The sequence below is a fragment of the Polypterus senegalus genome, chromosome 9 (genome assembly GCF_016835505.1).
Source record: "Polypterus senegalus isolate Bchr_013 chromosome 9, ASM1683550v1, whole genome shotgun sequence".
In the NCBI taxonomy this organism is placed as follows: Eukaryota; Metazoa; Chordata; class Cladistia; order Polypteriformes; family Polypteridae; genus Polypterus; species Polypterus senegalus.
The window spans coordinates 37,873,530-37,899,733 of record NC_053162.1 but is presented as its reverse complement, the minus strand read 5'-3'; the positions used below and the strand labels follow the sequence as shown (position 1 = coordinate 37,899,733).

At 37.9% G+C, this 26,204-nt stretch overlaps 1 protein-coding gene across 1 annotated transcript in view; it reads right to left on the bottom strand.

Moving 5' to 3' along the window:
• Positions 1-232: 232 nt before the first annotated feature.
• mmp2 (matrix metallopeptidase 2) overlaps positions 233-26,204 on the bottom strand; it is a 65,354-nt gene continuing 39,382 nt past the window's right edge. Inside the window, exons 10-13 of the mRNA XM_039762925.1 lie at positions 11,550-11,686; positions 8,532-8,691; positions 3,416-3,525; positions 233-980 (exon numbers count right to left, since the gene is read on the bottom strand). Coding sequence (XP_039618859.1) covers positions 877-980; positions 3,416-3,525; positions 8,532-8,691; positions 11,550-11,686 — 511 coding nt within the window. The 3' untranslated portion in view covers positions 233-876. The remainder of the gene's footprint in view (positions 981-3,415; positions 3,526-8,531; positions 8,692-11,549; positions 11,687-26,204) is intronic.

Sequence of the window (26,204 nt, the reverse complement as noted above, 5' to 3'; positions counted from 1 at the left end):
TATATATATATATATATATATATGTGTGTGTGTGTGTGTGTTTTTGTATTAATTTGCATCTCATAACCAGCAGCAGTGATAAACTGAATACAAACCAACAAAATTATATTTTCTTAAATCTGAGTATCCACAAGGGGGCATTGTAAATTACCAAAAAACATCAATTTAGTGTGCGCAAGATACAAGTAAAGTGAGGAAAGATTAAACATGATTAAAATGAACTGTGACACTGTTTGTAGTTTACAAAATTTTATTAAATCTTTTTTGAGGAAGCATACTGGAAAGTGCATGAAAGCAAGTAACACAAATCTACTTATTGTCAAGGTGCCAAAAAAGATGAAACAAAAAGACTACCGAGCAGCTGCTTGTCATGACTTCTTTGTTTGACTACAATTATTCCTTAGGCAGCCTGTGCCATAAACCATTCCGTACTGTTAGTAAAATACTGTATAAGACATAATGACATGAACCTCAACTGTCATGACATTTTTGACCACAATAACATTTCCTATAAAGGCATTTATTATAAAATCCAAAGTGCTATAAAACCACCTTTCATTGAAAACAAAAGACCTAGAACCCTAGGAAAGTGAGACTCACTGCTGCTAAAATACAAATAGCACTGTGCTCCTGACTCGCGTGAGCCTTGGGCAGAAACACAATTGTAACTGACGTATAAAGTGGCTTGATGGTTTTTATCTTGGATTTCTTATAATTGCTGGTTCTTCTGCTGCTATGTTTTTGCTAGTTCTTTGGTAGTGTGCAGGTACCAGTTCCAGACTGGACCATTCATTTGGTTTTATTTACCAGCAAGTTCTTAACGATGGTCTAAAGATATGTAGAAGGAATTGAATAGCACAGTGTATTTTACACTTTTCAGCAGCCTAACCAGTCTGTTTTCACATTGCCTACTTTAACAATCTTCAGAGTCCGGTCGTCCAATTTAAGATAGTACCAGTCCTTGAAGAAGTAACTAAATCCTGCAGTTAAAAGAAGAAAAAACATTGGTGAATGTCAATATTTCAGCTGTTTACAAAGGTATAAACAACATCAATGATTTCAGAACAAACACAATTAATAAATGAAGCTAAATCATATGTCCAGGTAGGGCATGAATTCAAGAATTTCTAACTAGCTTAACTATTTATTGCAATTCTTATTGTAAACAGATGGGGTCCACACCCACCTGCTGTTTCCCAAAATCAGCTGTCCGATTAAACAATAATTACTGGAAACAAGTTACACAATGCTCCTGGCATGGAAAAAAGAAAAATCCTAAACTTAAAGAAAGTGCTTCCTGATTTTACTCTTGGCTGACTCTGGCCTTATAATGCTTTAGTAAAACATGCTATACATTCATTAGTTATAAAACGGTAAGTAACTTTGTTGCAGTCATTTTTTAAAAACCATAGCATAATGGGTAAATGCCCCACCTGCTTAAACCCATAACCTTTTTATTCTCAGTCTTCCCATTCAGCAGAAATGCCAGATGGCCTTCATTAAAGTGGAAAGCTGCTCTTATTTCTCTTCTGTTTGCATTAAAGATACCATGTGACAAACAGGGTTTACCACTTTTGATACCAACATAACCGGTTTGCACTGCGTCTGTTAATGGTCATCCTGCCCTTGTTTCAAACTTATATAAGCTCTTTTTTTTCCAGGCACGTAAAACTCAGTAATTTTACTTACCTTACTTAGTGTGGGGCTGATGATGTCACTTCATCTGTCCCACCTTAACTTCAATGTATCCTCCTCCTCTTAAAATTCCTATTTATTTTCGATTTGATCTAATTTCTAAAATTAATATAATGAGATTGCCTTTGCCCATCCCAGGTTGTCCACTCAAAATTTTCTAAACTGTTATGTTTTCCATTTTGACGCTTACTTTGGCGGGGACAAAATCGCAGCCTGTCTTGCTGAGTGAAAGGAAAAATTATTTGGCATAGGAAGCTGCAATTGCTCTTTCTTAATTTGGATGTGGTGATGTCTCTACACCCACTTTATCTCTGTTATATTAGTATAGTTAATTGCCCATGAAAACAACAGTTGATGATAATTTAGAAGGTAGACTATACGTAAAAAGTTTCAAGCCCAAACTTTGCTAATGATTTTCTTTGTTTACTTGGCTCAAACATTTAATCATAGTTTTCATAACTTCTGCTTCTCACAAAAATATTTATTTTAATTTATAAACAGTGCAGATACTGTGACAGGGCTTCTCAAAAACTGCTGCCCTAGGAGAGAACTGATAAGATAAGAGTACCGGTAATTTAAAAAAAAAAAATTACTGCGTTTGTCTCAGATCCTTCTATATAAAAGCGGTCGGGATTGTCCTTCCCTCCCGTGAGTGGAAAGCGTAGCGGTATTCCGCTTATCACAGACTTACTACTTGCAGCTTGCGGTACGACATGATGTGAGCAGAGTTCTGGTGCTCCCATCGTTCCCTTGCTTTTGTGCGCGATGGAAAAATAGACAAAATTATGTCTCTGGAAATAATTAATGTTGATGGAGTACAAATGCCACACCGCGTAGTAAATATCAGGGGGGTTCAAAAGGGCGACCTCAATATAGAAAAAAAGTTTACATTTCATCACAAAAATAACAGAAACTACCGGGTATTAAAGTAATACCGCTCAAATGCAATATAACCAAATTAATGAGCTTGTATAAAATATCAAATTGATCAACATATTGAATTGCCTTAAGAAGTGGTCAACTTAAAAGTTGGTCACCTTAAAAGGCGGGTCAGCCTATGTTTCTTGTTACTTGTTGAGCTGTTGAATCTAAATGCATCTTTGCGCTTTATCTAAACTACTTGAAATATTTAATTGTTTTATTTCATGTGCATTTAAAACTGTACAGTACATGGATTTAAAGAGAAGCTGAATAGAAGATTAAATGGCTTCAATGTATATTATCCGAAAAAGGTGCTCAAAACCCATTTTTCTGCAGAACTCTGTGTTAGTGTGCTGAACATTGGAGTATAAAGTTTTAAGTTGCCCCTTTAAAAGCACCGAGGCCTGGAATCATTGAGGTGTGCATTTTAGCTTCTTATTTAACAAGCAGACACAGGCATCTTTGTCAAGTAATACAGATGGACTCTGTATGCTATCATCATGCATAAGAGGGGAAATATATTTTGGTGAATGCATCCAGAACACTCTGCAAAGACCCACATCAGTTTCATTCACCTTGTGCATATATATTTGGTCCATGTTTGTGTTTTGCTTGCAAAAAGACCAAGCTATACAAGGCAACTTCAGAATTTGTTTCTGGAGGCAATGTGCCAGATCTAATAAGAGCCTGGCTGCCTTCTTTGAAACCACTGACAACCATGGCTCCAGGAAGTTGGGGAGCAGACAGCAGTGATCCCGTCTCTATGCAGCCCATGAATCTTGCCCAGTACTCAGCTTACCACTGCCCTGAAACTCCAAGGCTGCATCTAAGCTATCTGGCACTCCATTCCAGGCATCAGCAATCAGCTTGGGGAAGCCTGGATCCATCTTTTTCTTTGCTTCATTATATCTGCAGAAAAGAAAAGCAAAACAAATACATTAGCAGTAGGAAACAGATTCTTTACACAAAGTGTTGTAGCAGCAATACGTCGTGTCACTGTGTAGTCTACTCAATATCCGTGGCAGACGTTAATAAAAGAACTATTGAGCGTTTACTGGAGGAAAAAATACAAGGTATTTCAACAAAAGGAAACCCAAAGCATCTCGGTAGTGGCGTAGTATGTGGCTTGCTTGTAGCTGAGGCTCCTTAAATTGGTTCAAGATCAACTATGGAATTAAATACGCATCCACCATGACCAACACTGTATTATTAGAAGCATGCAGCTAATTACTTTTTACCTCATTATTGTCACATTATAGGTACACCGCTAGTACTGCTAATGATTAAAAAGTGACTGAGTAGCAGAGAACAATCTACATAAGTGGTGCCAAGCCCTCTGAAATTCTGACTCTAGTTTGACCTTCCCCACAGAGCATTAAAAGTAAAATCATATCCAGATGAAAAAACTGAACAGTCATAGAGCTTAATGAATACTTGTGCATTTTCTGGTAGAGCCCAGGTGATAAAAGATTCATTTTACTTGAGCTAGCTATTTTATGTATTGATTTTTTCTTGATCAAGTAGTTGAATTTAGGTTGAGAAAGCTGCCCACAATTACACAGTGAAGCAGGGATCCTACTGTTTTGTATGGAAGGACAGAATAGACTTGAATTATCTCATATTTATCTTCAGTATTAGTAATGTTTAATACTTTACACATAGTGGTGAGCGGCTGGGGGTGGTACCCAGCTGGGATGCTCAGAAGGACCAGAGGAGGGATTACACCTCCTCCAGACCATGAGGGGGTGACCGCCCTGGTGTCTTTGGGAACCACGGGAACAGAGCTTAGAAGCTCAACCCTATAGAGGCCCGTGGTCACCACCAGGGGGCGCCCCAATGCCTGAGGACCCCTGGCACCCGGAAGTGCTGCGGGGGAAGAAGAACAGGGACACGCGGAGTGCTTCCGGGTGCACGGCGGTACTTCCGCCACACTTAGGAGTGCCAGCGAAAGCTAATCGGGAGGCACCTGGAGCACGTCTGGGTGTGTATAAAAGGGGCCGCCTCCCTCCAATCAAGGGCTGGAGTTGGGTGGAAGTGGGCGGAGCTCGGAGGAGAGGAGTGTAGGCAGTCAGAAGACAGAGAGAGGCACTGTGAAGAGGCCTGGACTTTGGTGCTGCGACACTAGGTTTGTGTTTGGGTTTGTTTTACCTTTGTAAATATTGTAAATAAACGTGTGTGGTGCTTCAAGAACCATGTCTACCTGTCTGTGTCCGGGCTGTTCCCCACAACATTTATTAACTCATAAAATATTGTGGTCATAAAAATACTGATATATACTTTTAAAATTGTTTGTTTTGTCCTGCACCTCCTGACTCACAATAAAATCTTCCCATATAATAAACCATTTGACTTGTCTTGATGTCTAGTTATGCAAAATGTTGAGCTTTTGGGATTCCCCCATATTTTTGACTCTTTAGACCATTAAAACCTTCATTTGTAGGATATTTTTGGACCGTATTTTATGCAAGAAATCACACTCTTATGATAAAGAGTAAACTAATAGGTGTCTTTAGCAAAAAATAATCAGAAAGACGTGAAGTTGTGCATGTCACATCAACTAACCCCAGAGGTTCACTCCCTAATGGGATAAGAGAGGTAAAAAAAAACTCCTTTTCAAAATGCTGTACATTAAAAAATGGTGATTGGAAATGTAGGTACGGTGGTTGGTAATATAAGCATTTCGAGTGTCGATTTATGGTATTTCAAGGTTGCTGATCAGACATATGATATTTTTGATATTTGATTATTTACCAGTAGTCCAGCTCTCTAAAAGCTACTCCCAGAAGGTTAAAAATGCCAAATTTTAAATATAAGCATAAGGGTTACTGGTTTGAAGGTTAGTGATTACAAATAGGGCGGCACGGTGGCGCAGTGGTAGTGCTGCTGCCTCGCAGTTAGGAGACCCGGGTTCGCTTCCCGGGTCCTCCCTGCGTGGAGTTTGCATGTTCTCCCCGTGTCTGCGTGGGTTTCCTCCCACAATCCGAAGACATGCAGGTTAGGTGGATTGGTGATTCTAAATTGGGCTTGGTGTGTTTGTGTCTGTCCTGTGGTGGGTTGGCACCCTGCCCAGGATTGGTTCCTGCCTTGTGCCCTGTGTTGGCTGGGATTGGCTCCAGCAGACCCCCATGACCCTGTATTCGGATTCAGCGGGTTAGAAAATGGATGGATGGATGATTACAAATATGATATTTCTGATTTTTGATCCTTTACTAGGCAGATAGTTCTCTATGGGCCTATATGAAATGGGGAAAAATTATGAATTTCTACTTCAATCAAGAATGTTTAGACTTTAAGCTTTTAAACTGAAGCACACATTTTAATGTTTCAAATATTTGACACAGCTATTGTTTATTATGTATTACTACCTCATGAACTAAATTATTGCATCTCTTATGATAACCCAAATTGAAATGGATTATGCTAATTCAGACTGTTTATAGTATTACAAATTTTCTGGGGTGGTATAGTGGAGTAGTGGATAATGCTGTTGCCTCATATCATCATTCTGGTTTTGAGTCCTGCATTTGCATATTGTCTAGGTGGAGTCTGTACATGCTACCGCCATTAAGGGTGTGTGATATTAGCAAAAAATTATATCTCAATATTTTCTGGTACTTTGATGATATCGATAATTAGATGATATTTTGCATCCTTTAAAAATGTGTTTGTAAAAGTCTTCTAGCTCTAGCTTGGTCTTGTTAATAGGATATTAATTGTTGCTCACTAATGAGATTAATGGAAACATCTGTTAAGGAAAACAGGTCCTATTTATTTACTTAAAACTGAAGTAAAATAACACAAAACATTAAAATCACCACTCAAAGTGTTACTGGGATCAAAGAGTGTAAGTATGGGTAAACCATTTCAAAGTGGTCTATAGGATTTACACAAAAAATTGCACTAAGAAAAACAAAACAATTATAATGAGAGCATTTTAAACAGAAGGGAGGCATGGTGGCGCAGTGGGTCGTGCTGCTGCCTCGCAGTTAGGAGACCCGGGTTCACTTCCCGGGTACTCCCTGCGTGGAGTTTGCATGTTCTCCCCGTGTCTGCGTGGGTTTCCTCCCACAGTCCAAAGACATGCAGGTGCATTGGCGATCCTAAATTGTGCTTGGTGTGTGTGTGTCCTGCCCGGGATTTGTTTCCTGCCTTGTGCGCTGGGATTGGCTCCAGCAGACCCCCGTGACCCTGTGTTAGGATATAGCAGGTTGGAGAATGACTGACTGACTGACATTTTAAACAGACATTTACTATTAATGTAAACAAGACATGAAGAAAGGGAATAAAATACCAATCATAATTGAACTACAGGGCATGAACATTATAGTCTGGATAAACATGAATTGTGTAGCATATGAGCAAGAATAAAAATCTAACATACTATAGTATAAAAGTCCTGTCAAATACTGCACAGGAAAAAAAACTATAGCATTTTACCAACAAGATGCAAAAACATCCAAGCCTACACTTTTAAACAAATTACTTACTTCAAGTTCTGTCTGATATTGCACAAAATTAACAGAAAAAAAATAAAACAATTGTAAAATTCTACTGAGGGCATTCTGTCAACAGCATCATGGCTTTAGAGCAGCACAGTTACATGGTACAACATTTAAGTTTCCCCAATCTACGGAAATGTACTTTCCACCATTCAAGTGGATTACCATCACTGTCCACCTCAGGTTTCATCAAGAAGCTCTTGATCTCTTTTTCAATGGCAGTGTGCAGACTTGCCTTCTCTGAATGTCTGTGTTTTTTGTAAATTGCTGCTAAAAGACTTTTTTCTTTTTTGCTCCCTCCCTTGTGTCATCACCTGCTCCAAATTCTGAAGCCATAGGGGCAGGATGAAACGGGATGAGGAGGTAGGCATCTGTGCAAGTGTTTTAAATAATAAAAGAAAAAATGTCCTTTGGAATTGAGGACCCACAACCAAGATAGCTTGCACAATAAAACCCGCCCAACAGCCATATGCTTCTTATGGAAATAAAAATAATTACATAGATCGTTTGAACGGATTAATAATTTGTTCCAACTGATTTCGTTTTTTGCCTGACACCTACGGGGCTCTGGAGTTTGTTGTCTTTTAAGCAACATCAGTTTTTTCAAAGCCATGATCCATGTCTTGCAATTAAATCTAATGACGTAGCTTGTGAGGCTGTATTATGCCCTGCCACTGTTTCCTCACTTATTTTTAATCAGCTAGGCTAGCTTAACTTGTGGTGTGCTGACGACATACTCACAGTAGTCTGACCTGTTAGGCTACATGAGACATGAATGCATGGACTCTCAAGGCGTGTTTTATGATTGTTTTTTGCAAAGTGAGTGACAGCAATTAAAATATTATCATGATCGATACATATCACACATTCCTACTTCCCATGTCCATGTGGATTTTCCTATCTCTAAAAAGACATAGAAGTTAGGTAAGTTGTTCATTCCAATTTCATTACGTGGCCAGGAACTTATCCAGTAATATCGATTGCAAGGCAGGGCACTAGTCTATCACATGCACACTTTTCTTTTTACAAATTCATACCACTTACTTATACAGGGCTAGTTTAGAGTGGTCAATTAACCTAACATATGCATCTTTGGGATATGAGAGAAACACCAGAAAACCTTGTAAAGTCCACACAAACACTCCCTGGGCTGGAATTGAGACTTGGGGCTCTGGACCTGTGAGGGGACAGGGTTAACTAACGTGCCCCACTGGTTAACTGGTATTTTGTTTAACATTATTTAAAATGACCAACTACAAAACTGCTAAAATTTGTAATATTCAAAGTTGGCGGTATTTTGTACATTTTTCAGACATCTGATTAACTAATTTGAAAATGCAACAGTTCGAGCAGAATTTATTATAAAAAGCAGATAAGATTATCTGTCAAAGATGAGCTGGACAGCCAAAAACTCACCTCCAGAACTTATCTTCTGCAAAGATATATGTCTTCTTATTCTTCCCAAATGAAAATGCAGCATCAACTTTTTGTAGGTCAGCTGGCAGACCCAGAGTGGAAAGTTTCTTGGGGTGCCCTCTCTCTAATGTGCTTGCAGAGTAAATCCAGTACTGATTTCCTAAGGAAAGTAGAGTCTTGGTTATATAATAAATATTGTTGATTGTCCACATAAACTAACTTAAAATATCACAAAAATTCCTCACCTTACCAACTTGTGTCATAGCGATGACATCGTATTCTCAAATCACCTTATTTATCATGCTTTGAAAATGCATAACAATTACCTCTTGTTTATTTGTAAGTATGCTATTTGTGGCATCACTATGCATCCTTAATCTCTAAATTATTTTGATTTCTGATAAAAAAATGTGTGACTGAATATATCCTTTTACTTGCATTACATCTTTCTGAAGTGTCTACTGTCATTTACACAAACTTTACAGTTTTGATACAGAAAATAAAAAGGTAACCAGTTAAATGTTGCCCGACATGAGAAAGTAGCTCTCCAGCTTTGCTCTAGAATTTACTACCTCATCAAAAGAAACTGTACTGCTCACATTAAATTGTAATTAAGAAACAACTTTTTATAATATGCAATTTGTCAGTTAAAATATCAGTGACATACACAAAAATGCAAATATAGAAATAGTAGTAATTGTAGTGTGGACATTATGCTAAGAGGTATGTGGAATGCTGTAGGCGGTATACACTACTTTTAAATATTAGCAAAGGGGTCCTTGTCCTGAAACATTTCAAGAACCACTTCTTTAACACTAGAATTACCACAGCCTATGAAAAAACTCATAGGTCCGTTCCCACCATAAATCACTTCGCACCTCTCTGTCAGCTTCTTTTGTCCTGTAAATGTGTGCAAACAGCAAACAGCTTGTTATCACATCCCCCACCCGCACAGTTTTCTCGGCTCAAGTCTGTTTACCTGCATGTCAGTTACTTAGAGTTATGTATAGAGTGAGAAGTCAAGAAAAATGACCCCTTTTATAAATACTATACCGTTATTTGGAACACATGCATTTCTGCATGTTCCATGTCTACAACGATCTATTGTAAACACATCGTTAAAACAGAAACGTTTTTCATGTTTTAGTAATAATTGACAAAATGTAGACATGAAGTGTATAATGTGTGAAGCCTGAATTCCAAATATCAAAGAAACACTTTCACAAAAGGTACAACTATAACAGAACAAATGTGCTTCCATTCAAAAATATAACTGCAGAAAAAGAACCCGCGTTAGGGTGCGACATGGACACACATTTGCTATGACCGCTTCAGTGGCGCAATGGTATCAACTGTTGACTGGTAACCAAAGCTTCATGGGTTCGACCCTGGATGAGTCAGTTCTGAGAAGTGAGCTGCTCTTATTCTTACTATTTTAGAATAAAAACACATTTGATATCATTCTGTAACAGCAGGTGTAAATTAATGAGACTTGTAAAGGTTAGCTTTGTTTTTTTTATTCAGTTTTATTCTCTCAGTCGCATTGATGATTCCACTTATCCCCCCCACCGCGCTTTTGACACTGCTGTTTTCACATAAAGACGCGCTATATCAGAGGTGAACTCAGATGATGATGACGGTTCTACAGTACATCAGAGCAAGAATGCACGCTGCACTTTTGCCATCACTGTACTTTGTATATGTACATGGGAAGCTCTGCAGTCTACTTGTGACTTTACGCTGTAGGAAGTAAGTAAATAAATAAAGGTAAATAAGTAAATACCATTGGTTTTGGCTCTTATATACAAAGTACAGCAACGGCAGCTTCAACTTTCAACTATAGACTCTTCAGTACGCGAGCGGCTCTCCACACTACTGTTTAGATCTGGACGATGCATCTGGTTTGCTCCATAGAAGTACATTGAATTTGATAAACTGACGTGTTACTCGCTAAATGTGTTTTTTATAACAGCTGCAACCAATAAAAAAATAGCACCTGTTCTTGATACTTCTTGATTTCCTAATAACCCAACATAAATCATCACATTAGGGACATAACAGAAAGTAAATTCAGCCATTCATCCTTTTTTTTGCACATCTTATTTCTGGGATTGTGAGAATACATTCAAAATGCACATTTTCCTTTAAAAAATTGAAAGAGAATCAATATGAGGCAGTGAAAGCACTAATAATAATGCTTGTAGGGCTACAAAAAGTACTCATATCAAGACCTATTCAGCTAGGATATTAAAATTACAAGGTTTTCTACTTGTTTAATAAAAATATAGCTAAGTTTGGTTACTTGTAAAAGGATGACTTTTTAAAAATCTTTGTTAAAAATAGCTTTCATTACTGTGGACATCGAATATCTCATAATCCATCTGGATGGCACATCTTTAAAGTAGGGGAGGAGCCCAGAGTTCCAAGGAAAACAAAAAAATATATGTGGACTCAAGGAGGGTAGGAAAATTCCACTTAGAAGGCTTTCATCCCTATGGTTAAACTTTGCAGGCATTTTAATTGCTATACCACTTTACTGCATGGTCAACATAAAATGCTTACAATTATATTCCATATTACCACTAACAACTATAGCCTTAACTATACTTACAAACATCTTTCTGTGTGTTCAGTGTATATTACACCTAGTCTGCTATATAGATGATTCATTCTTTTCAGGTGCTGGGTGTCTTAAGTCTAAGCCTCTGATGCTAGCAGTGTTATTCTTTGCCACCAGCAGTGATGTCCAGATTCAAGGCCCTACCTTGTTATAAAAAAGTTAACCGTCATATGAAAGTGAGACAGAAAACTGACATTGATTACTTGGTAAACTTGTATTACACTAAGTGCTTCCACAGTTCATAATTGCCTTTAACTTGCTATATATAAGGCTGGTGTCTGGCATTAACTGTCATAATGTGAATGTATGCGCCAAGGCATGTATTTACGTCTGGAGGTGAAAGCCTGTCCATATGTGTGCAGTCTGCAACCATCCCCCACCTTAACTGGGTGAAATACCTGAAAAGAAGACTGTTTTTTCTTCTAGTGGATTCTCGTATGCTGCATCCAGTTTGTCTGGCAGGTCACTCCAGAAAGTGGCAACAAGCATAGGCCCTGTAGGCTTAGATCTGGGATTACTGGTCCTCCAAAGGAATCTAGGGGAAATGAAGGCATTTTACAGTAACAATTACAAAAGTCTGATTCATTTGTACATCTGTTTTTCATCACTGCTTGCACGCGGGCAAAGCAAACTACAAACTGCAGGCAATTACTCCACAAAAGACATAAAGAAGCAAAAATGTGTGCTTTCTTTAGTTCTTGCGTTGTTAGTGGATTAGAAACATCTACAAAAATACCATGCTGGCCTGGGACCCTAATTTAGAGAAGCCTAATGAATTAGAATGCGGCATAATATTTAAGCCCAGAGGAATACCTTGAACTCCCTAAGAAAGACACAGAAATCGGCGCTTACAAGAAACATGGTTAAGACTTCCACTTTTTTTTCTCATCTTTTTGTCCTTCTAAATAAAATCCATCCATCTTCAATACTCACTTATCCAGAGCAGGGTTGCAGGGAAACTGGAGCCTATCCCAGCAAGAATCTGATACAAGGCAGTAACAGTCTGTGGATAGGGTGCAATTCCATCTCTGGGTCAACACACACACACACACACAGGGGCCAATTTAGATTTGCCAGTTCACTTAACCTGCATATTTTTGGATTGTGGGAGGAAACCACAGCAGCTGGAGGAAACCCCCACGGACACACAGAAAAGGCATACTCCATGTAGGGAGTACTCAGAATGTGAACCTTGGCCTCCTTGTTATGATGCAGCAGTACTATCACTGCACCCTGTGTTGCCCCTTCTAATGAACAATTCTTATATATTATTGAAATAATTTCTGTTTGTAGTATCAGGTTTGGAGGTGAAGTCTCCACAAACTTTCTAATCTAAATCATTGGTATCTCACCAGTTGTGCTTATCAGTTTATTAGGCAAAAAGTTTCATTGCAATGAACAGTTTTGCTGCATTAAGTAATTGCTGCAGTCACATTTTTATAGTTAAATAGTTTATAATTTTCATGTGAATTTCAGGTTTAAATTTGGAGAGTAATGGAGAGTTTCTGTTGATTTGATTCTTTATCGACACAAAAAATCTTTTAAAGATTTACTCTCTTTTTGTGAAAATAAAAAAGTACAAAAAGTATTACATTGCTACAAAAATCATATTATCAAGAAACCAATTGACAATTTTTTATTTTATAGAAATGAGTGGTCATCTTCATGTAAAAACTGTGTAAATTTGGGTATCTAAGTTATTCCTGGATTTTTATACTATTGCGTAAAATCTGGATGGTGCATTCATATAAAAATTTCAACTGAGAAGCTTCTATTTTCCATATTATCCCCTTAGAATACGAATGGTGCGTTTTGCCAGTTAAGATCTGAAACATCCAGTGTGAGACATTCTTGAAGTAAAGTGATACAACACAACCATTATTTTGAAAATAAAGGTTCTACAGTGTCTTTCTTTGTTAACATGTGACAAAGTATGAAGTTGACATGGCTCATCTCCTCCTCATTTACACAAATGTACATTTTTTAACCAATAAGATGTAAAATAGCATAAGAAAAACAAAACTGTTTAAAAAAGGAGTCTCACAGTAACACATCCTTGGTATACAGGAGAGGGGAGAGGTTGGGAGCATGCGCTGATAGCACGTTGCCGCACCCACCACATGCTGAACCACCTAGATTGAGACCCGAGGGCATTGGGTGACACCTCAGCACCACACTGGAACAATGTAAGGTTTTTTTTACTGTGGCTGGAGTGCCAATTCTCCCACCAACCCCCATGTTTTCCCTGCAAGTTGGAGGACCTGCTTGCAGGGCTGGATGGAGATTAATGTCATACTCAAGATGAAGGAATTGGTTTTGCAGGATTCGCTAGCCTCAGAGACACCACTCCACCCTATGTTTTTATACAGGGTGTGTACATAAATCATCACTGCTTAATTGTGTAGATGTTATTTATTTTTGACAGAAACATCAGGAAAAATGAAAATGTCAGTAATTACACATTAGTTTGTCTACTGATTATGAATGCTGAGAGCAAGACTAAAACAGGGCAATGTAGGGCCTTTCATTTTCTTTTTTTATTGTACTTAGTTTAATGTAGATACCAGTCTAGCAGTCAGTGATGCCAACATTAATTTTTTCACTGCTTCACTATAAATGTTTATTCTCCATTCTCATTACTCTTCTGCTCAAACCTTTTGCTGGTGGCTACAGCTTCACACTACAGCAGCATATCATGGTGTTCTCTGTATCACTTAACCTCACCTACCTTTGTACAAGATAATGTGGTCACATTTAATAATTCTAAATTAAACGTATCCAAGTTTGTTTTTTTTATGTATAGAGGCAAGAGAAATTATTTTTATTCTGATGCAGTTAATATGCACAATGTAACTTTAGCAAGTTATGTAAACATGATTCAGAATACCAGGATGTTTATCCAACATTTCAATGGGCTGAAAGGATGAAAGCGGGAATCTGCCAGCACTGCTGGAAAAGTTAACCCAGAAATGTCCCAATATTTATATGTGAAAATAACAAGCCACACAGCAGCCTCTGTGCTGTCGTGGACTTCGTCAATTTATTGGTATATATCACCTACAGACATGCTTATTGTAAATAAAATTGGAATTTTATAATCGAGAATTTAAATGTTATATGGGGTTTAATTTCTGTTATTCCTGTTTTATCAGGCAGAAATACTGTTTACGTTTACTTAGTATTATTGATTTCTGTCAATGTTATTTAATTGTGTGGTTCAGAGAAAATAAATACCAAAAAAATGTTGCCATCCTTTTTGTTGCAACCATTTTCTATGGTTGCCCATGTCCTTTTACCTTTTCAACTTCCCTGTATCTTTTTATTCTGATGGCTTTCATGTTAACTACACACATACAGCAAACTCTTTTCTATGGATCCTCTTCCCTGTTGATTTAATGGTGTCTGGCTTGGTTCTTTGTGTTGCAGCTGCAAAATGTGTTTCTGTGCTAAAAGAATTTGAACTATTACACAGTTGCTCTAGTTTCTATCAGATTTTTAATCTAACTTTTCTTTCCCAAGCACTAGCTGCCTTTTTTTGTGATAACTAACCAACAGGATGAACGATAATGATCCTATTATAGCAATTGTTTCCTAAATGCAAAAAAAAAAACAACAAAAACAAAAACAAACAGGCAAGTATCAAAAAGCTTGATGATGCAACTCCTTTTCCTGGCTTGTCTATATTGGCTAAGTATTCCAAGCAGTTCTCCTATAAAATACTAACAGTAACCACCTCAGTGTTTAGTCTGCATTATTTAATTTGGCTTCTCTAAATCATTCCATTAATGGAACCCGTAATTTTTTCTAATTGATTTACTGTCAAGAGAAGCACTATAGATGATGACAGTGCATCTTAGTAAACTAGAATCAGGACTCACGAGGTTAGGGATTCAACCACCACCATGGATGTTCGGTTATTAGGAATGCAAGAAACATCTGTGTAGTTTGTCTTGTTTGCAGACATTATTAATTTTTTTTTCTCTTTTTAAAAATATTTTTTGTTATCTGTGTTTCTCAATGGGCCCTGTTATTTTGTGGCTGTGGACACAGCATGCTGCACCCAAGCAACTTGTGATGTTTGCATAATTACACTGGGAGAGAACTCAACAGAGTACAGTATTTGAACATTAAGACCTTGCCATGATTGAACATAAACAAAGCTGCTTATGATACTTTTAGATTTTGGCGTTGTTTTGCATTTTGGTTTTAACAAAAAATTGTTTGGCTTCACATGTAACAGACCTCTGACCTACTTATTGACTAATTAATTTTAATTCTACTTAACTAGATGTTTGCTAATCTCTGTCACCTCTAAAAATTAAAAAAAGTGTTTGACTGGACTTCAGCCTTCCAATCTGAGCACAAAGTCTTTGTAAACTTTTTATTATTAATAATTTACTGTCTCTACTGCATTTCTTGAAATAAACAAACACTTAGGCTGAACATATACAATTCACTTGATAGGAAACTGGCTCTATCAAAGGAAGTTAATTTGGAGGCAACAATCCACCCAGAGTAAGAACAGGTAAAGACAATTAAAATATTGTTGTTGCTGTACTAGTTTAGATATACGCTTTAATGCAGTTTTATATGCAGTTTTCTTTCATTTGTAATTTCAAACTGATACTTACCCTTACCCCTTTAATACCCTCATGCTTAACTGTAATTTTATGTGCTGATAGTGAAAACAACTATGATCATTAGGCCGGGTGCTATAGTATGTCACCAAATATTTAAACAACAAAAGGAATATCTAGATATTGCTTCATGTCACTTTTTATTGTATCTCTAGGAAAAGCCAATATTGCGTTCTGATGAACCACTGTTTTATCATAACAAAGCAAAGCTAAAACCTCAGGCTGTTTTTCCCTTATCCTTTCTTAATAATAGACAACTTGTCAAACTGTCAGTTCTTTCCAGGCCTTTTGGTAGGTCAACAGTACAGACATCTGTTCTAATTCACATTTTTGTTTCTGGAAAGAAACTTCACAATACTGTGGAGAGCACATGAATATTTAAACAAAGGGCATTTCTTGTAAGTGTGCTTTTATGCTTTTGTCACAGCTGTAATATTCATTTTCTTCCAGAAAGAAATAGAATGTTGGAAATAATCTACTTCAATCCATCATGTATGAAACATTTTAAAAAGTGTTCACTGAATTTAAGAAGAGATTTTAATTAAAGTAACATCTATTAAAGTAAATAGCTGAAATGCAACTTGAGACAAAGAATGTGAAATTTATAACAATAGTTTTCTGAACAGGATATGCAACTTGTAACATAAACACATTATCACTATTACATTGAAATACAGTAGTACTGAAAAATGTTTCCATTTAGAGTTTATGATTATGAATACAGTTCTCATTATGAATAGGAAAGTGTGGAGATGAATAGTTATTTAAAGACGACCCCCTTGTGATATTTAAATTCACCCTCACTTAACTGATAATTACCAAAGGATTAAAAGGTTGCTGGTAATTAGAAATCGGCAATGCTGTGTAAAAGTGGATGGGAAATCCTGCTTTTAAAAAACTTAGTGGAATGGCAAATAAGACATTCACAGTCAGTCTGAGATCTTCTTCTAGAAGACGTACAACAAAAGTGAGCATTAGAGTAGGCAGATAAACAAAAAGGTCTATTGGACAAAAACTACATTTCTGTTTTTAAATATGTTTACCGTGGGCTTGCCCAATGTCTTTGATCAATTTACAATATGCTGTGCAGACAGGGCTTCCTATTGCAAAGTAATGGTAACCAGTAAATCAACAATGATAAACAGTATTTAGATATATTTTGAAAACTGCAAGTCCTTTTAGGCAAAGACTGGTGAGTAGATACAGTAAATCAAGATCTTAAACACTAGAAGGGATACCAGTCCATAACAAGGCACACTCATACTAAGGCCTATTTGTAACTGCCAGTTAATCTACCAGTCTTGTCTTTGGGCAGAACTACTTGAGGATTACTGACACACAATCAGAGAAATGTGAAAACTACACATATTCCGTGAGAGGACTGGAAATCAAACCTTGTGGAGAGAAGCAGTGACAGCCATTGCAGCATCATGGCAGCACATGGTAAGATTTCACAGTTGGCATGTTTTACCAGTCTATAATCAACTTTTCCAAACTCTTTCACATTTCACAACTGTTTGACAGGCACCAGAGTCTGAATAAAACTGATTAAGGTAAATTTTTAAAATTGTTCTTAATTGAGAGCATAACTATATTCAATTATAAAGTTATCTGTAATCCATCTCCATTCTACTCTACTTTCCTATTTTTTATATTGGCATACTGTGGAAGAATCTTTTTGTGCATTTTGCTGTCACTATTCTTTGTTCACATATGAGCCTCTTCGTATCTTTAGTAAAGTTTGCATCTGCAATGAATATCAATAAATGTAACTAATTTTTAATTACTTTGCTATCTTTCTAAGCAAAACATAATTGGCACCTATATGTACATGACTTAGTGCTGCTCACCTAAAGTCTTCTGCGAAGATTATGCAGTACAGTATATGGCTTTATACAGACTTTTACAGTACACAATCATCTTCTCTACTCAATTGTTTTTTTAATTAGAGAATTCATTACGGAAAAAAATTATGATCAGTAGCAGCCATACTCTTATTTTCCACAAGAGAAAAGACTACTCATAGACACTAATCAAACATTGCTGGGCTATACAGTTAAATGTTTCTGCGCCCAGAATGTAGGATACGGCATCTACAATTAAATTATGGGAAAAAATAGCTATCATTGCCTGCTTGATATTGCTGTCATTAAGTGTAACATGGGACCATGCACATATATGCTTCAACCTCTATTGTAAAATTGTTCTTATAATTTATAAGTACCAGGTATCAGAGGGCATTATAGGAAGTTGGTTTACGCATAATACTAACTTCTTTCTATTATTACATTTATTACTTTACATTTAACACCCAAAGTCAAAAAGGTCCTTTTAAGTATCCTAAAAAATTATTTAATACTTTTCAAGAAAATGTAGAAAACATATCAATGAAAACAAGATTCCAAATATCAGATATGTCAAGGCAAAGAGAACTGCTTTAGTGGGTCAGCAGGACAGTGAAACACACAAATAAATACAATCTGGCCTCATGTCATTCTAAATCAACAGAATTAAACAATAATCTCTACACCAGATACTTATTGGAGCTCCTAAACGGGCATTAAGCAAACTCCTGTCAATCATGAAGAATCCACTGCATCCACTGAACAGTGTCATCTCCAGGCAGAGGAGTAGCTTCAGTGACAACTTTTGTCACTGTCTTGCTCCACGGACAGACTGAGGAGATCGTTCCTCCCCCACACTATGCGACTCTTCAATTCCACCTGGGGGAGTAAATGCTAACATTACTTAAAGTTATTGTCTGCTTTTACATACATTTTTTATTACTCTTTAATTTAATATTGTTTTTTGTATCAGTATACTGCTGCTGGATTATGTGACTTTCCCCTTGGGATTAATAAAGTATCTATCTATCTACTTTCACACTGCTCCCTTACTTGTCGGCTGCTCTGTCACGTGATATGCTTCTTGCGTGATGCTACGCATACTTAAAAGCATGAACAGCAACTGTCCTTTTTGGCTGATTGCTTTGTTTCTCTCTCCTCCCCCCGACATCCTCTGCTCCTGTTGGGGGTCCCGCTCCCGTTGTGCTCCCCTATGATGTTTGTCTATTCTTTAATCGAGAACTAACTGCATACTGAGCTTGTTTTACTTCTGAAAGAGACATGTTTGTTTGAAGTGTTTGAATAAAGTTCCAGTCTCTACAATCTCCTGTGTTTCTGTGCAATTCTGTGACAAAAGCATGACACCCTGCAGCAGTACCCCTGGGATTAAGCCGCTGCACTAGACTAGCCTGCCAGCATCAGCGCTTACCTCTGTGTGCTTGAGTGCAGCCAGTTCAAGCGCAGTTGGCTCAGTGATTTACTGAGTTTCATTCATGGCGTTAGTTGCACTTTGTACATATTGTCCATCCATCCATCCTCTTCCTCTTATCTGAAGTCAGGTCGCGGGGGCAGCAACTTGAGCAGAGAGGCCCAGACTTCCCTCTCCCTGGCCACTTCTTCTAGCTCTTCCGGGAGAAAACCCAAGGCGTTCCCAGGCCAGCCGGGAGACATAGTCCCTCCAGCGTGTCCTGGGTCTTCCCCGGGGCCTCCTCCCGGTTGGACGTGCCCAGAACACCTCACCAGGGAGGCATCCAGGAGGCATCCTGATCAGATGCCCGAGCCACCTCATCTGACTCCTCTCGATGCAGAGGAGCAGGGGCTCTACTCTGAGCTCCTCCCAGATGACCGAGCTTCTCACCCTATCTTTAAGAGAAAGCCCAGACACCCTGCGGAGGAAACTCATTTCAGCCGCCTGTATTCGCGATCTTGTTCTTTCGGTCACTACCCATAGCTCATGACCATAGGTGAGGGTAGAAATGTAGATCGACTAGTAAATTGAGAGCTTTGCGTTATGGCTCAGCTCCTTTTTCACCACGACAGACCGATGCAGAGCCCGCATCACCGCGGACACCGCACTGATCCGCCTGTCGATCTCACGCTCCATTCTTCCTTCACTCGTGAACAAGACCCCGAGATACTTGAACTCCTCCACTTGGGGCAGGATCTCTCTCCCAACCCTAAGCGGGCACTCCACCCTTTTCCGGCTGAGGACCATGGTCTCGGATTTGGAGGTGCCAATTCCCATCCCAGCCGCTTCACACTCAGCTGCGAACCGATTCAGAGAGAGCTGAAGATTATGGCCTGATGAAGCAAACAGGACAACATCATCTGCAAAAAGCAGTGAATTTTGCACATATTGTTCCAGTAATTTTTAAATTGTTTTTACAGTTAATTAGCAGTGTGTAAAATGATCAGTGTTGCAGTAGTCGTGATGCTCTTTGCATGAAAGAAATGTGTTCCATTAAAGTTTCACTTTTCCTTTGTGAATTGTGACGTTTACTTAAAGTGCAGCAAAAAAGTATTTGGTGTCAAGGGATGCATCCACCCCCAAGTAAGTGGCAGCCGCCGAAACGCCCTGCACCTTATGCGCTTACATGAATTACAGTACATAGAGCGGTAACATCTGTATTTTACATTCTAGCACTGCAGGAGAGTTAGCAGTACAGTATACAGGTTTACCTTTACATTCTTTTTTTTAGGCAATATATTAATCTGAGTTAATTAAAGTGCTTTGGGGGCATATTTAGGGTTTAAACTATAAAAATAGGCATTTTCTTAACCACATCCAAAATTTGTGGTTTTTCACAATTCGCGGGTGCTCTAGGAACGTAACCCTCGCGAATTTTGGGAGTGTACTGTACTGCATGAATATCACACACAGCAGTCACGACTATGGTACAGCAATGCAGCTGACATGCTGCAGATGCAAATGATTTTGCTCTTGAACACAGCAGCATGAGCTTTAGAAAGCGAATAGAAAAATGAAGAAAGTCCAAAAAAATCCCTAAAATTGTATCAGAAACACTCAAAAAGCCCCAGATCTTAACAAATGGGAGTGTGGGTGGTGTGTCTGAAAAACTTTTTTTGACTGTTCTCTGGTCTCCTAATTTTTTTTTAACATTGTTCCTGGGATTTCAGAGACCAAGGAATCCACTGGTCATAATAATTTTATATTTCAAATCATTTTTAATAATTGCAAAAATAAATAATGCTCTTCTAAAATGTCTTAATTTTTCTCCCCTTGACACCATGTTGTTCCCGCATGGTTGTTATCATTTTGAGTTGCAGACAGTTTCAATGATGTTGCTAGGTAGATGACTGGGGTGTGTGACACATGACATTTACCACAATTGTATAAATGTCAGTGTTAAGCACTTTATAGTTGTCCAAGATTATGGATTCAATCCCAAAGGCCTAGTGTACATTATTATTTAACAAAAAACATTTTTATGAAGCAGTTCAGCCTATTGTCTGTTACAAGCATACCGAGAAGCTAGGATTCTGTATTAAGAAGGAAGGAATTTTAAATGTATAAAACATATTTAGAACAACTTTAAACTAATTTAGTAACTGTCTGTGACAAATTTCAGACATACATTTTCTTTTTAAAGTGCATGAAAAATAACCTTGCATTTTCAATATCAAAATAAACATTTTTTCTGTAATATTGCGGTTTGCCTTTATTGGTCATGATGCAGAAAGGGCCTTAACTTGTATTGTTAGTAATATACTAATATCGTTAACTGCAAAATGTAAAAACAAGTATGCCTTTGTATGTAAGCACTGCTCTTGAAAGTGTCAGACATTTCATTCTCTTACAGAGGCTTGATCATTATTTTAGGCAGTCAGGCACTGCTCATACATATCAAACTATTTTCAATATGTACACAGCTCTAATGACAGTACTCTATCATTCCTGCATGAAGGCAGATATGGTATCCCTCAGGGCTCTGTACTGGGACATATACTGTTTTCTCTTTATAATACTATTAGGAGATTCAATTTGAAACTATCATTCATTTTGATTTGTACACTATGTGGGTGACATTCCTCTGTATTTTTCAATCAAACCTGAAGACATTTCTTCAATTGTCTCATTAATTTGCGGTTTCACTGAGGTAAAGCATTTAGGTTCTGTAAATTGGTGGAAATTTCACAAATGCGATTTGGTCTGTTTAGAGAAGTCATGATCATATCTTGCATCACACAGCACAAGGTAGTAATTCTCTGTCCATCCTGGTTGCAGTAAAGTTCATGTTTACTCTGATGGACAAGAAGGTTGCCTCAATGCGACTCTGAATTGCAAAGATTAAAATCTTTAACTTCTTACGTGTATGCACTGATCAACTATTCAGAGTAGCCAGCCTTCTAAGAGACATTGGATTCATGCTTGACTTTGTAGTCCTACTAAAGATACTTCAACAGCCAAATGTGGAGTAACAGAAATACATGGAACAATAATCAACACATAATCAACACTTGAGTAAAGAAGGATGCTGAGCTATGAACTCATGAAGACTTGATGATTAGCTTTTCTTAATATGCCACTGTACAGAATGAGCTCAGCTACTCCTTCAGGAAGAGATAATCCCATATCTCAACAGAAGTTAGAGATATGTAATCTGAATGGACATTGTTCAAGACCTTAGTAGTTGAAGAAGTTGTAAGGAGCTATAGCAAGACGGCTATTAGTGTCTTTTGTGGCAGCAATCCATGGACCCTAGTGATGGACAGCTGTAGTAAAGGAAGCTATCAACTTGAACAACTGGCCTTCTTTGAAATATTAACAGATTAACTCCTGATGTTACTGAGAGGCATAAAAATGGTAGCCTCTTTATGGGTGACACCATGGAAAATGACTTTCAAACAACATCAAGCAGGTTCTGGTAAACCAAGTGTGATCCTCAGCAGAGGGTTATTAGCACCTTAATTAACTCCTTTTGGATACACCACCTGGTGGAAGGCAGTACCAGAAGCATTAGTTGGGGACTAGGGTCTATCTCTGTAATTAAAATCACTGGGGTGATTAAAAGGCTATGTAGTTGAAAGGATAAAGGGCTGGGTATTGTGTGGAAAGCAGGAGCAGTGCCTTGGGACTGGCAAACTTGGATAGTAGACCACTTTTCTAGAAAAAGGGGCAAGAGGATGTTTTCTAATTACCAATGGAGAAACACTCCTTAGACCACTTACAAAACCTATGTCAACTCCACCAATACCTGAACCTCATCTTCATAATGTGCAATGTATGTTCTGGCCTTTGAACAGTGGACCAACGATTTGTCGTTGAACAAATATTTGAAGGTGTTGGGCATTTGTTAATCCTGCATACATATGGATTTGGAAAGAACTTTGACCATGTACCCCACAGCATCTTTCTACAAAAGTATGGGGTTCTGGGGCTACTGCCATTCAGTTGCTATATTTGTACAGCAGAATGTGTGTTAATATACTTACTATTACATTTAGACTGTTAAGTGTGGAAGCTGGACTCTAGACAGGGTTCATATAGTGTCCTCAACTATTCATGATTTTCATGGACAGCCTAACAGCTACGTCTCTAATTACATGGCCTCATCAGACTTTGATTACTAGTGAATAACAGAATGGCACTTAGCTAAGTGTGATGTGATTGAGATGAGAATTAGCAATTGTAAATCAGAGGTTGTGGTCCCTTCCTGGAAAAAATGTGATCTTACTTGAAGCTAAAGATTGAGCATCCTTCAGATGAAGAACTTCAAGTACAATGCAGTGTTATTCCAAAATGAGAATAAATACGATTGTAAAATCGTGAAACATATCAGTGCAGCAGATGCATTTCTACAAAGGCACTACCAGACTATGTAGGTGAATTGGATGAAGCTGTCAATTCAGCAGTTGGTCTATATCTCCATCCAAGGGCCATGAACTCATGCAGTAACTAATGGAAAGTGACTGTGAGAATGAGCAGCAAAAATGTATTTATTGCACAAGGTTGCTGGAATGACTCCCATAAAAGGTTGAAGTGCTTGGCAATAGACAGTAGAGAGTCAACTAGTTGAGATGCCATGTGAGGTAGTTTGGGCATATATTTGGGATGCTACTAGGGCACCTTCCTTGGAGGTGAACTTGGTGGGGGAGGGGGTTCTTGTGGGGGTTGACAATGACCAATATGTTGGAAGACCTACAATATATCTCTTGACTACCATGGGGACATCTGGATATTCCCCAAGAACGGCTGGTGGGGGTGTTGCTGATAACAAGAATGAGTTAACCTATCTGAGTGTGGACAGCAACAAAATACTGTCAACTTTAAACTTAGCCTGAATGTTGACTTTACTAAACTCTAACACAAGGTAGATGTTGCCTTTTCCATTAATCTATCTTTTAAAACTTATGTCTCTGAACTGTTCTTTTTCCCTTTAGGATATAAATAAAAAATATGGAATTATGGCAAAACATGGCCATACTATTTGTGTTTGTTACTGTTTTATAGTAGCATAAATGTGTAGGTGCTCCAAAATGTATGTTTTGACAAAGGCACTACAAAAGAATGCACTGAATTAAATGTAGACTATAGTGAGTCAACCAGCTAAAAATACCATACCAATAAATGAATGTACTTCTGGAGAGCAATATTGGTTTGACAATGTGGCACTACCGTGATGAAAACACAAGATGAATGGGTTTTTCTTCCTGGTTCCTCATACTACAACAGATGCCTTCAGATAAATACAAGTCAAGTCAAGTTAGGGAGCATGGACTTGGCGTTGCTGCACCCACTACACAACGAAACAACTCAGGATCTCGGTTTGCAACCCCCCAGGCAGACACGTGGTCCAATCCCATCCTCGGGAAATGACCCTGTATCTGCTGCAGCCCGGTGTTACCTGGGTGACCCCTTAGCCTGGTCCAGCCACTTGGGTCCCCAACAATGAGGATCTTACAAGCTGGATCACCCTCTGGGAAACGCGCAACATGGTGGTAGTGCCGTAACTGACGCTCCCTCACAATGCAAGTAATGTGCCTCATTTGGGACTCCATGAGCAACCGCTCATTCGACACAAAGCCAAACTAACGGTACCCAAGGATTTTCCGGAGAGACACAGTACCAAAGGAGTCCAGTCTTTGTCTCAGGTCACTGGATAGCGTCCACGTCTCGCAACCATATAGCAAGACAGGAAGCACCAGGACTCTAAAGACTTGGAACTTTGTCCTTTTGCATAGATATAAGGAGAACGCCACACACCCTTTTCCAGTGACCTCACGAACCCCCATGCTCTCCCAATCCGTCTACTGACTTCATAGGAAGAGTCACCAGAGACATGAATGTCACTGCCAAGGTAAGTATATTCACTCTCTAATCCTGTGGGTTTTTGTTAGGTATCCTAGTTTCCTCTCATTGAAATGACACATAGATTACTTTAATTGATGACAATGGATTAGCTTAGTATGAGTGCATTACAGTGTGGTATGCTTTCGAGGGTAGGTTTCTGCGTACCTTCTTATACTCCTGGGGCAGTCTACAACTCTGTGATGGATAAAATAGGTTTAGAAATTGGGTGGATAGATAGTTTTATTGTAGCTAAGGTAATTTTCACATTTTGTAAGGTTACTGACACTGGCTTTCGGTCAGGATTTACAAAAGGAGAGCATTCTGTATTAATCTATATTAATATTTTATTGTTTGGCTTGGTTAGTTTGACTATACGCTTTATTTTGGCATTATTTTCTATCTAGAATATTATTGTAAGACTTCTACAGAGGGAATCCACTGAGGTACTTTGTTTTCATTAAGCTTTATTTATAGTTAGTTACTGCAAAGTACAATATTAGACTTGAGGGATTATATATTATTAACACTTCCTATAGAAGCTCTCTGCTCATGGTTTATAAAGCTATAAATAAAATAAATGACTGGGCTTTTCACCATAAATCATTTGGGGCCCCATTAAATTATTTCCTGAGTAAACGGTTTATTTAAAAACGTATTTTTGCCTGTCTGTAGATTGTAAGTATACTTATTATGATGTTTTCCTTGGAACTCCTTTGTGAATTCAGTTGCCTAGGAATAAATACTTCTTTGGCCACATTGCACTGGGCTTCATACAGTATTAGTCATCACCAAGAGAGTAAGCCATTATCATCATATTGCTGATGGCTGGACACTTTTTTTAATCATTTTGTTTTGTAATACGCGTACTTTACAAAAAGTAAAATCTGTTAAATAAAATAACTGAGAAACCACTGTCAACTTAGAGTGTAGCATTACATTATATGAGCTTAGCACAGAAAAAAATACAAATCAGTTAATGACATAATTTATCTTTCTCTTGTTAACTACATTTTCCAATCCTTTGATCTTTCAACCTATTTAAATCAGTTTTAAAAATAAATTTATATTCCGTTTGAATAAAGAAGAATAAGAATGAAACAGACACATAAGAGAGGTATAGTATTTCATCATCTGCCTGGGAAAAGTCAATTAGTCAAAGTCGTTTCACACAAAACTATACATAATTATTTGTCTCAAGCAATGCTTTTATATTATGCCACAATAAAGCAATTTACAAATATTTCTCCAATATGAGACTGG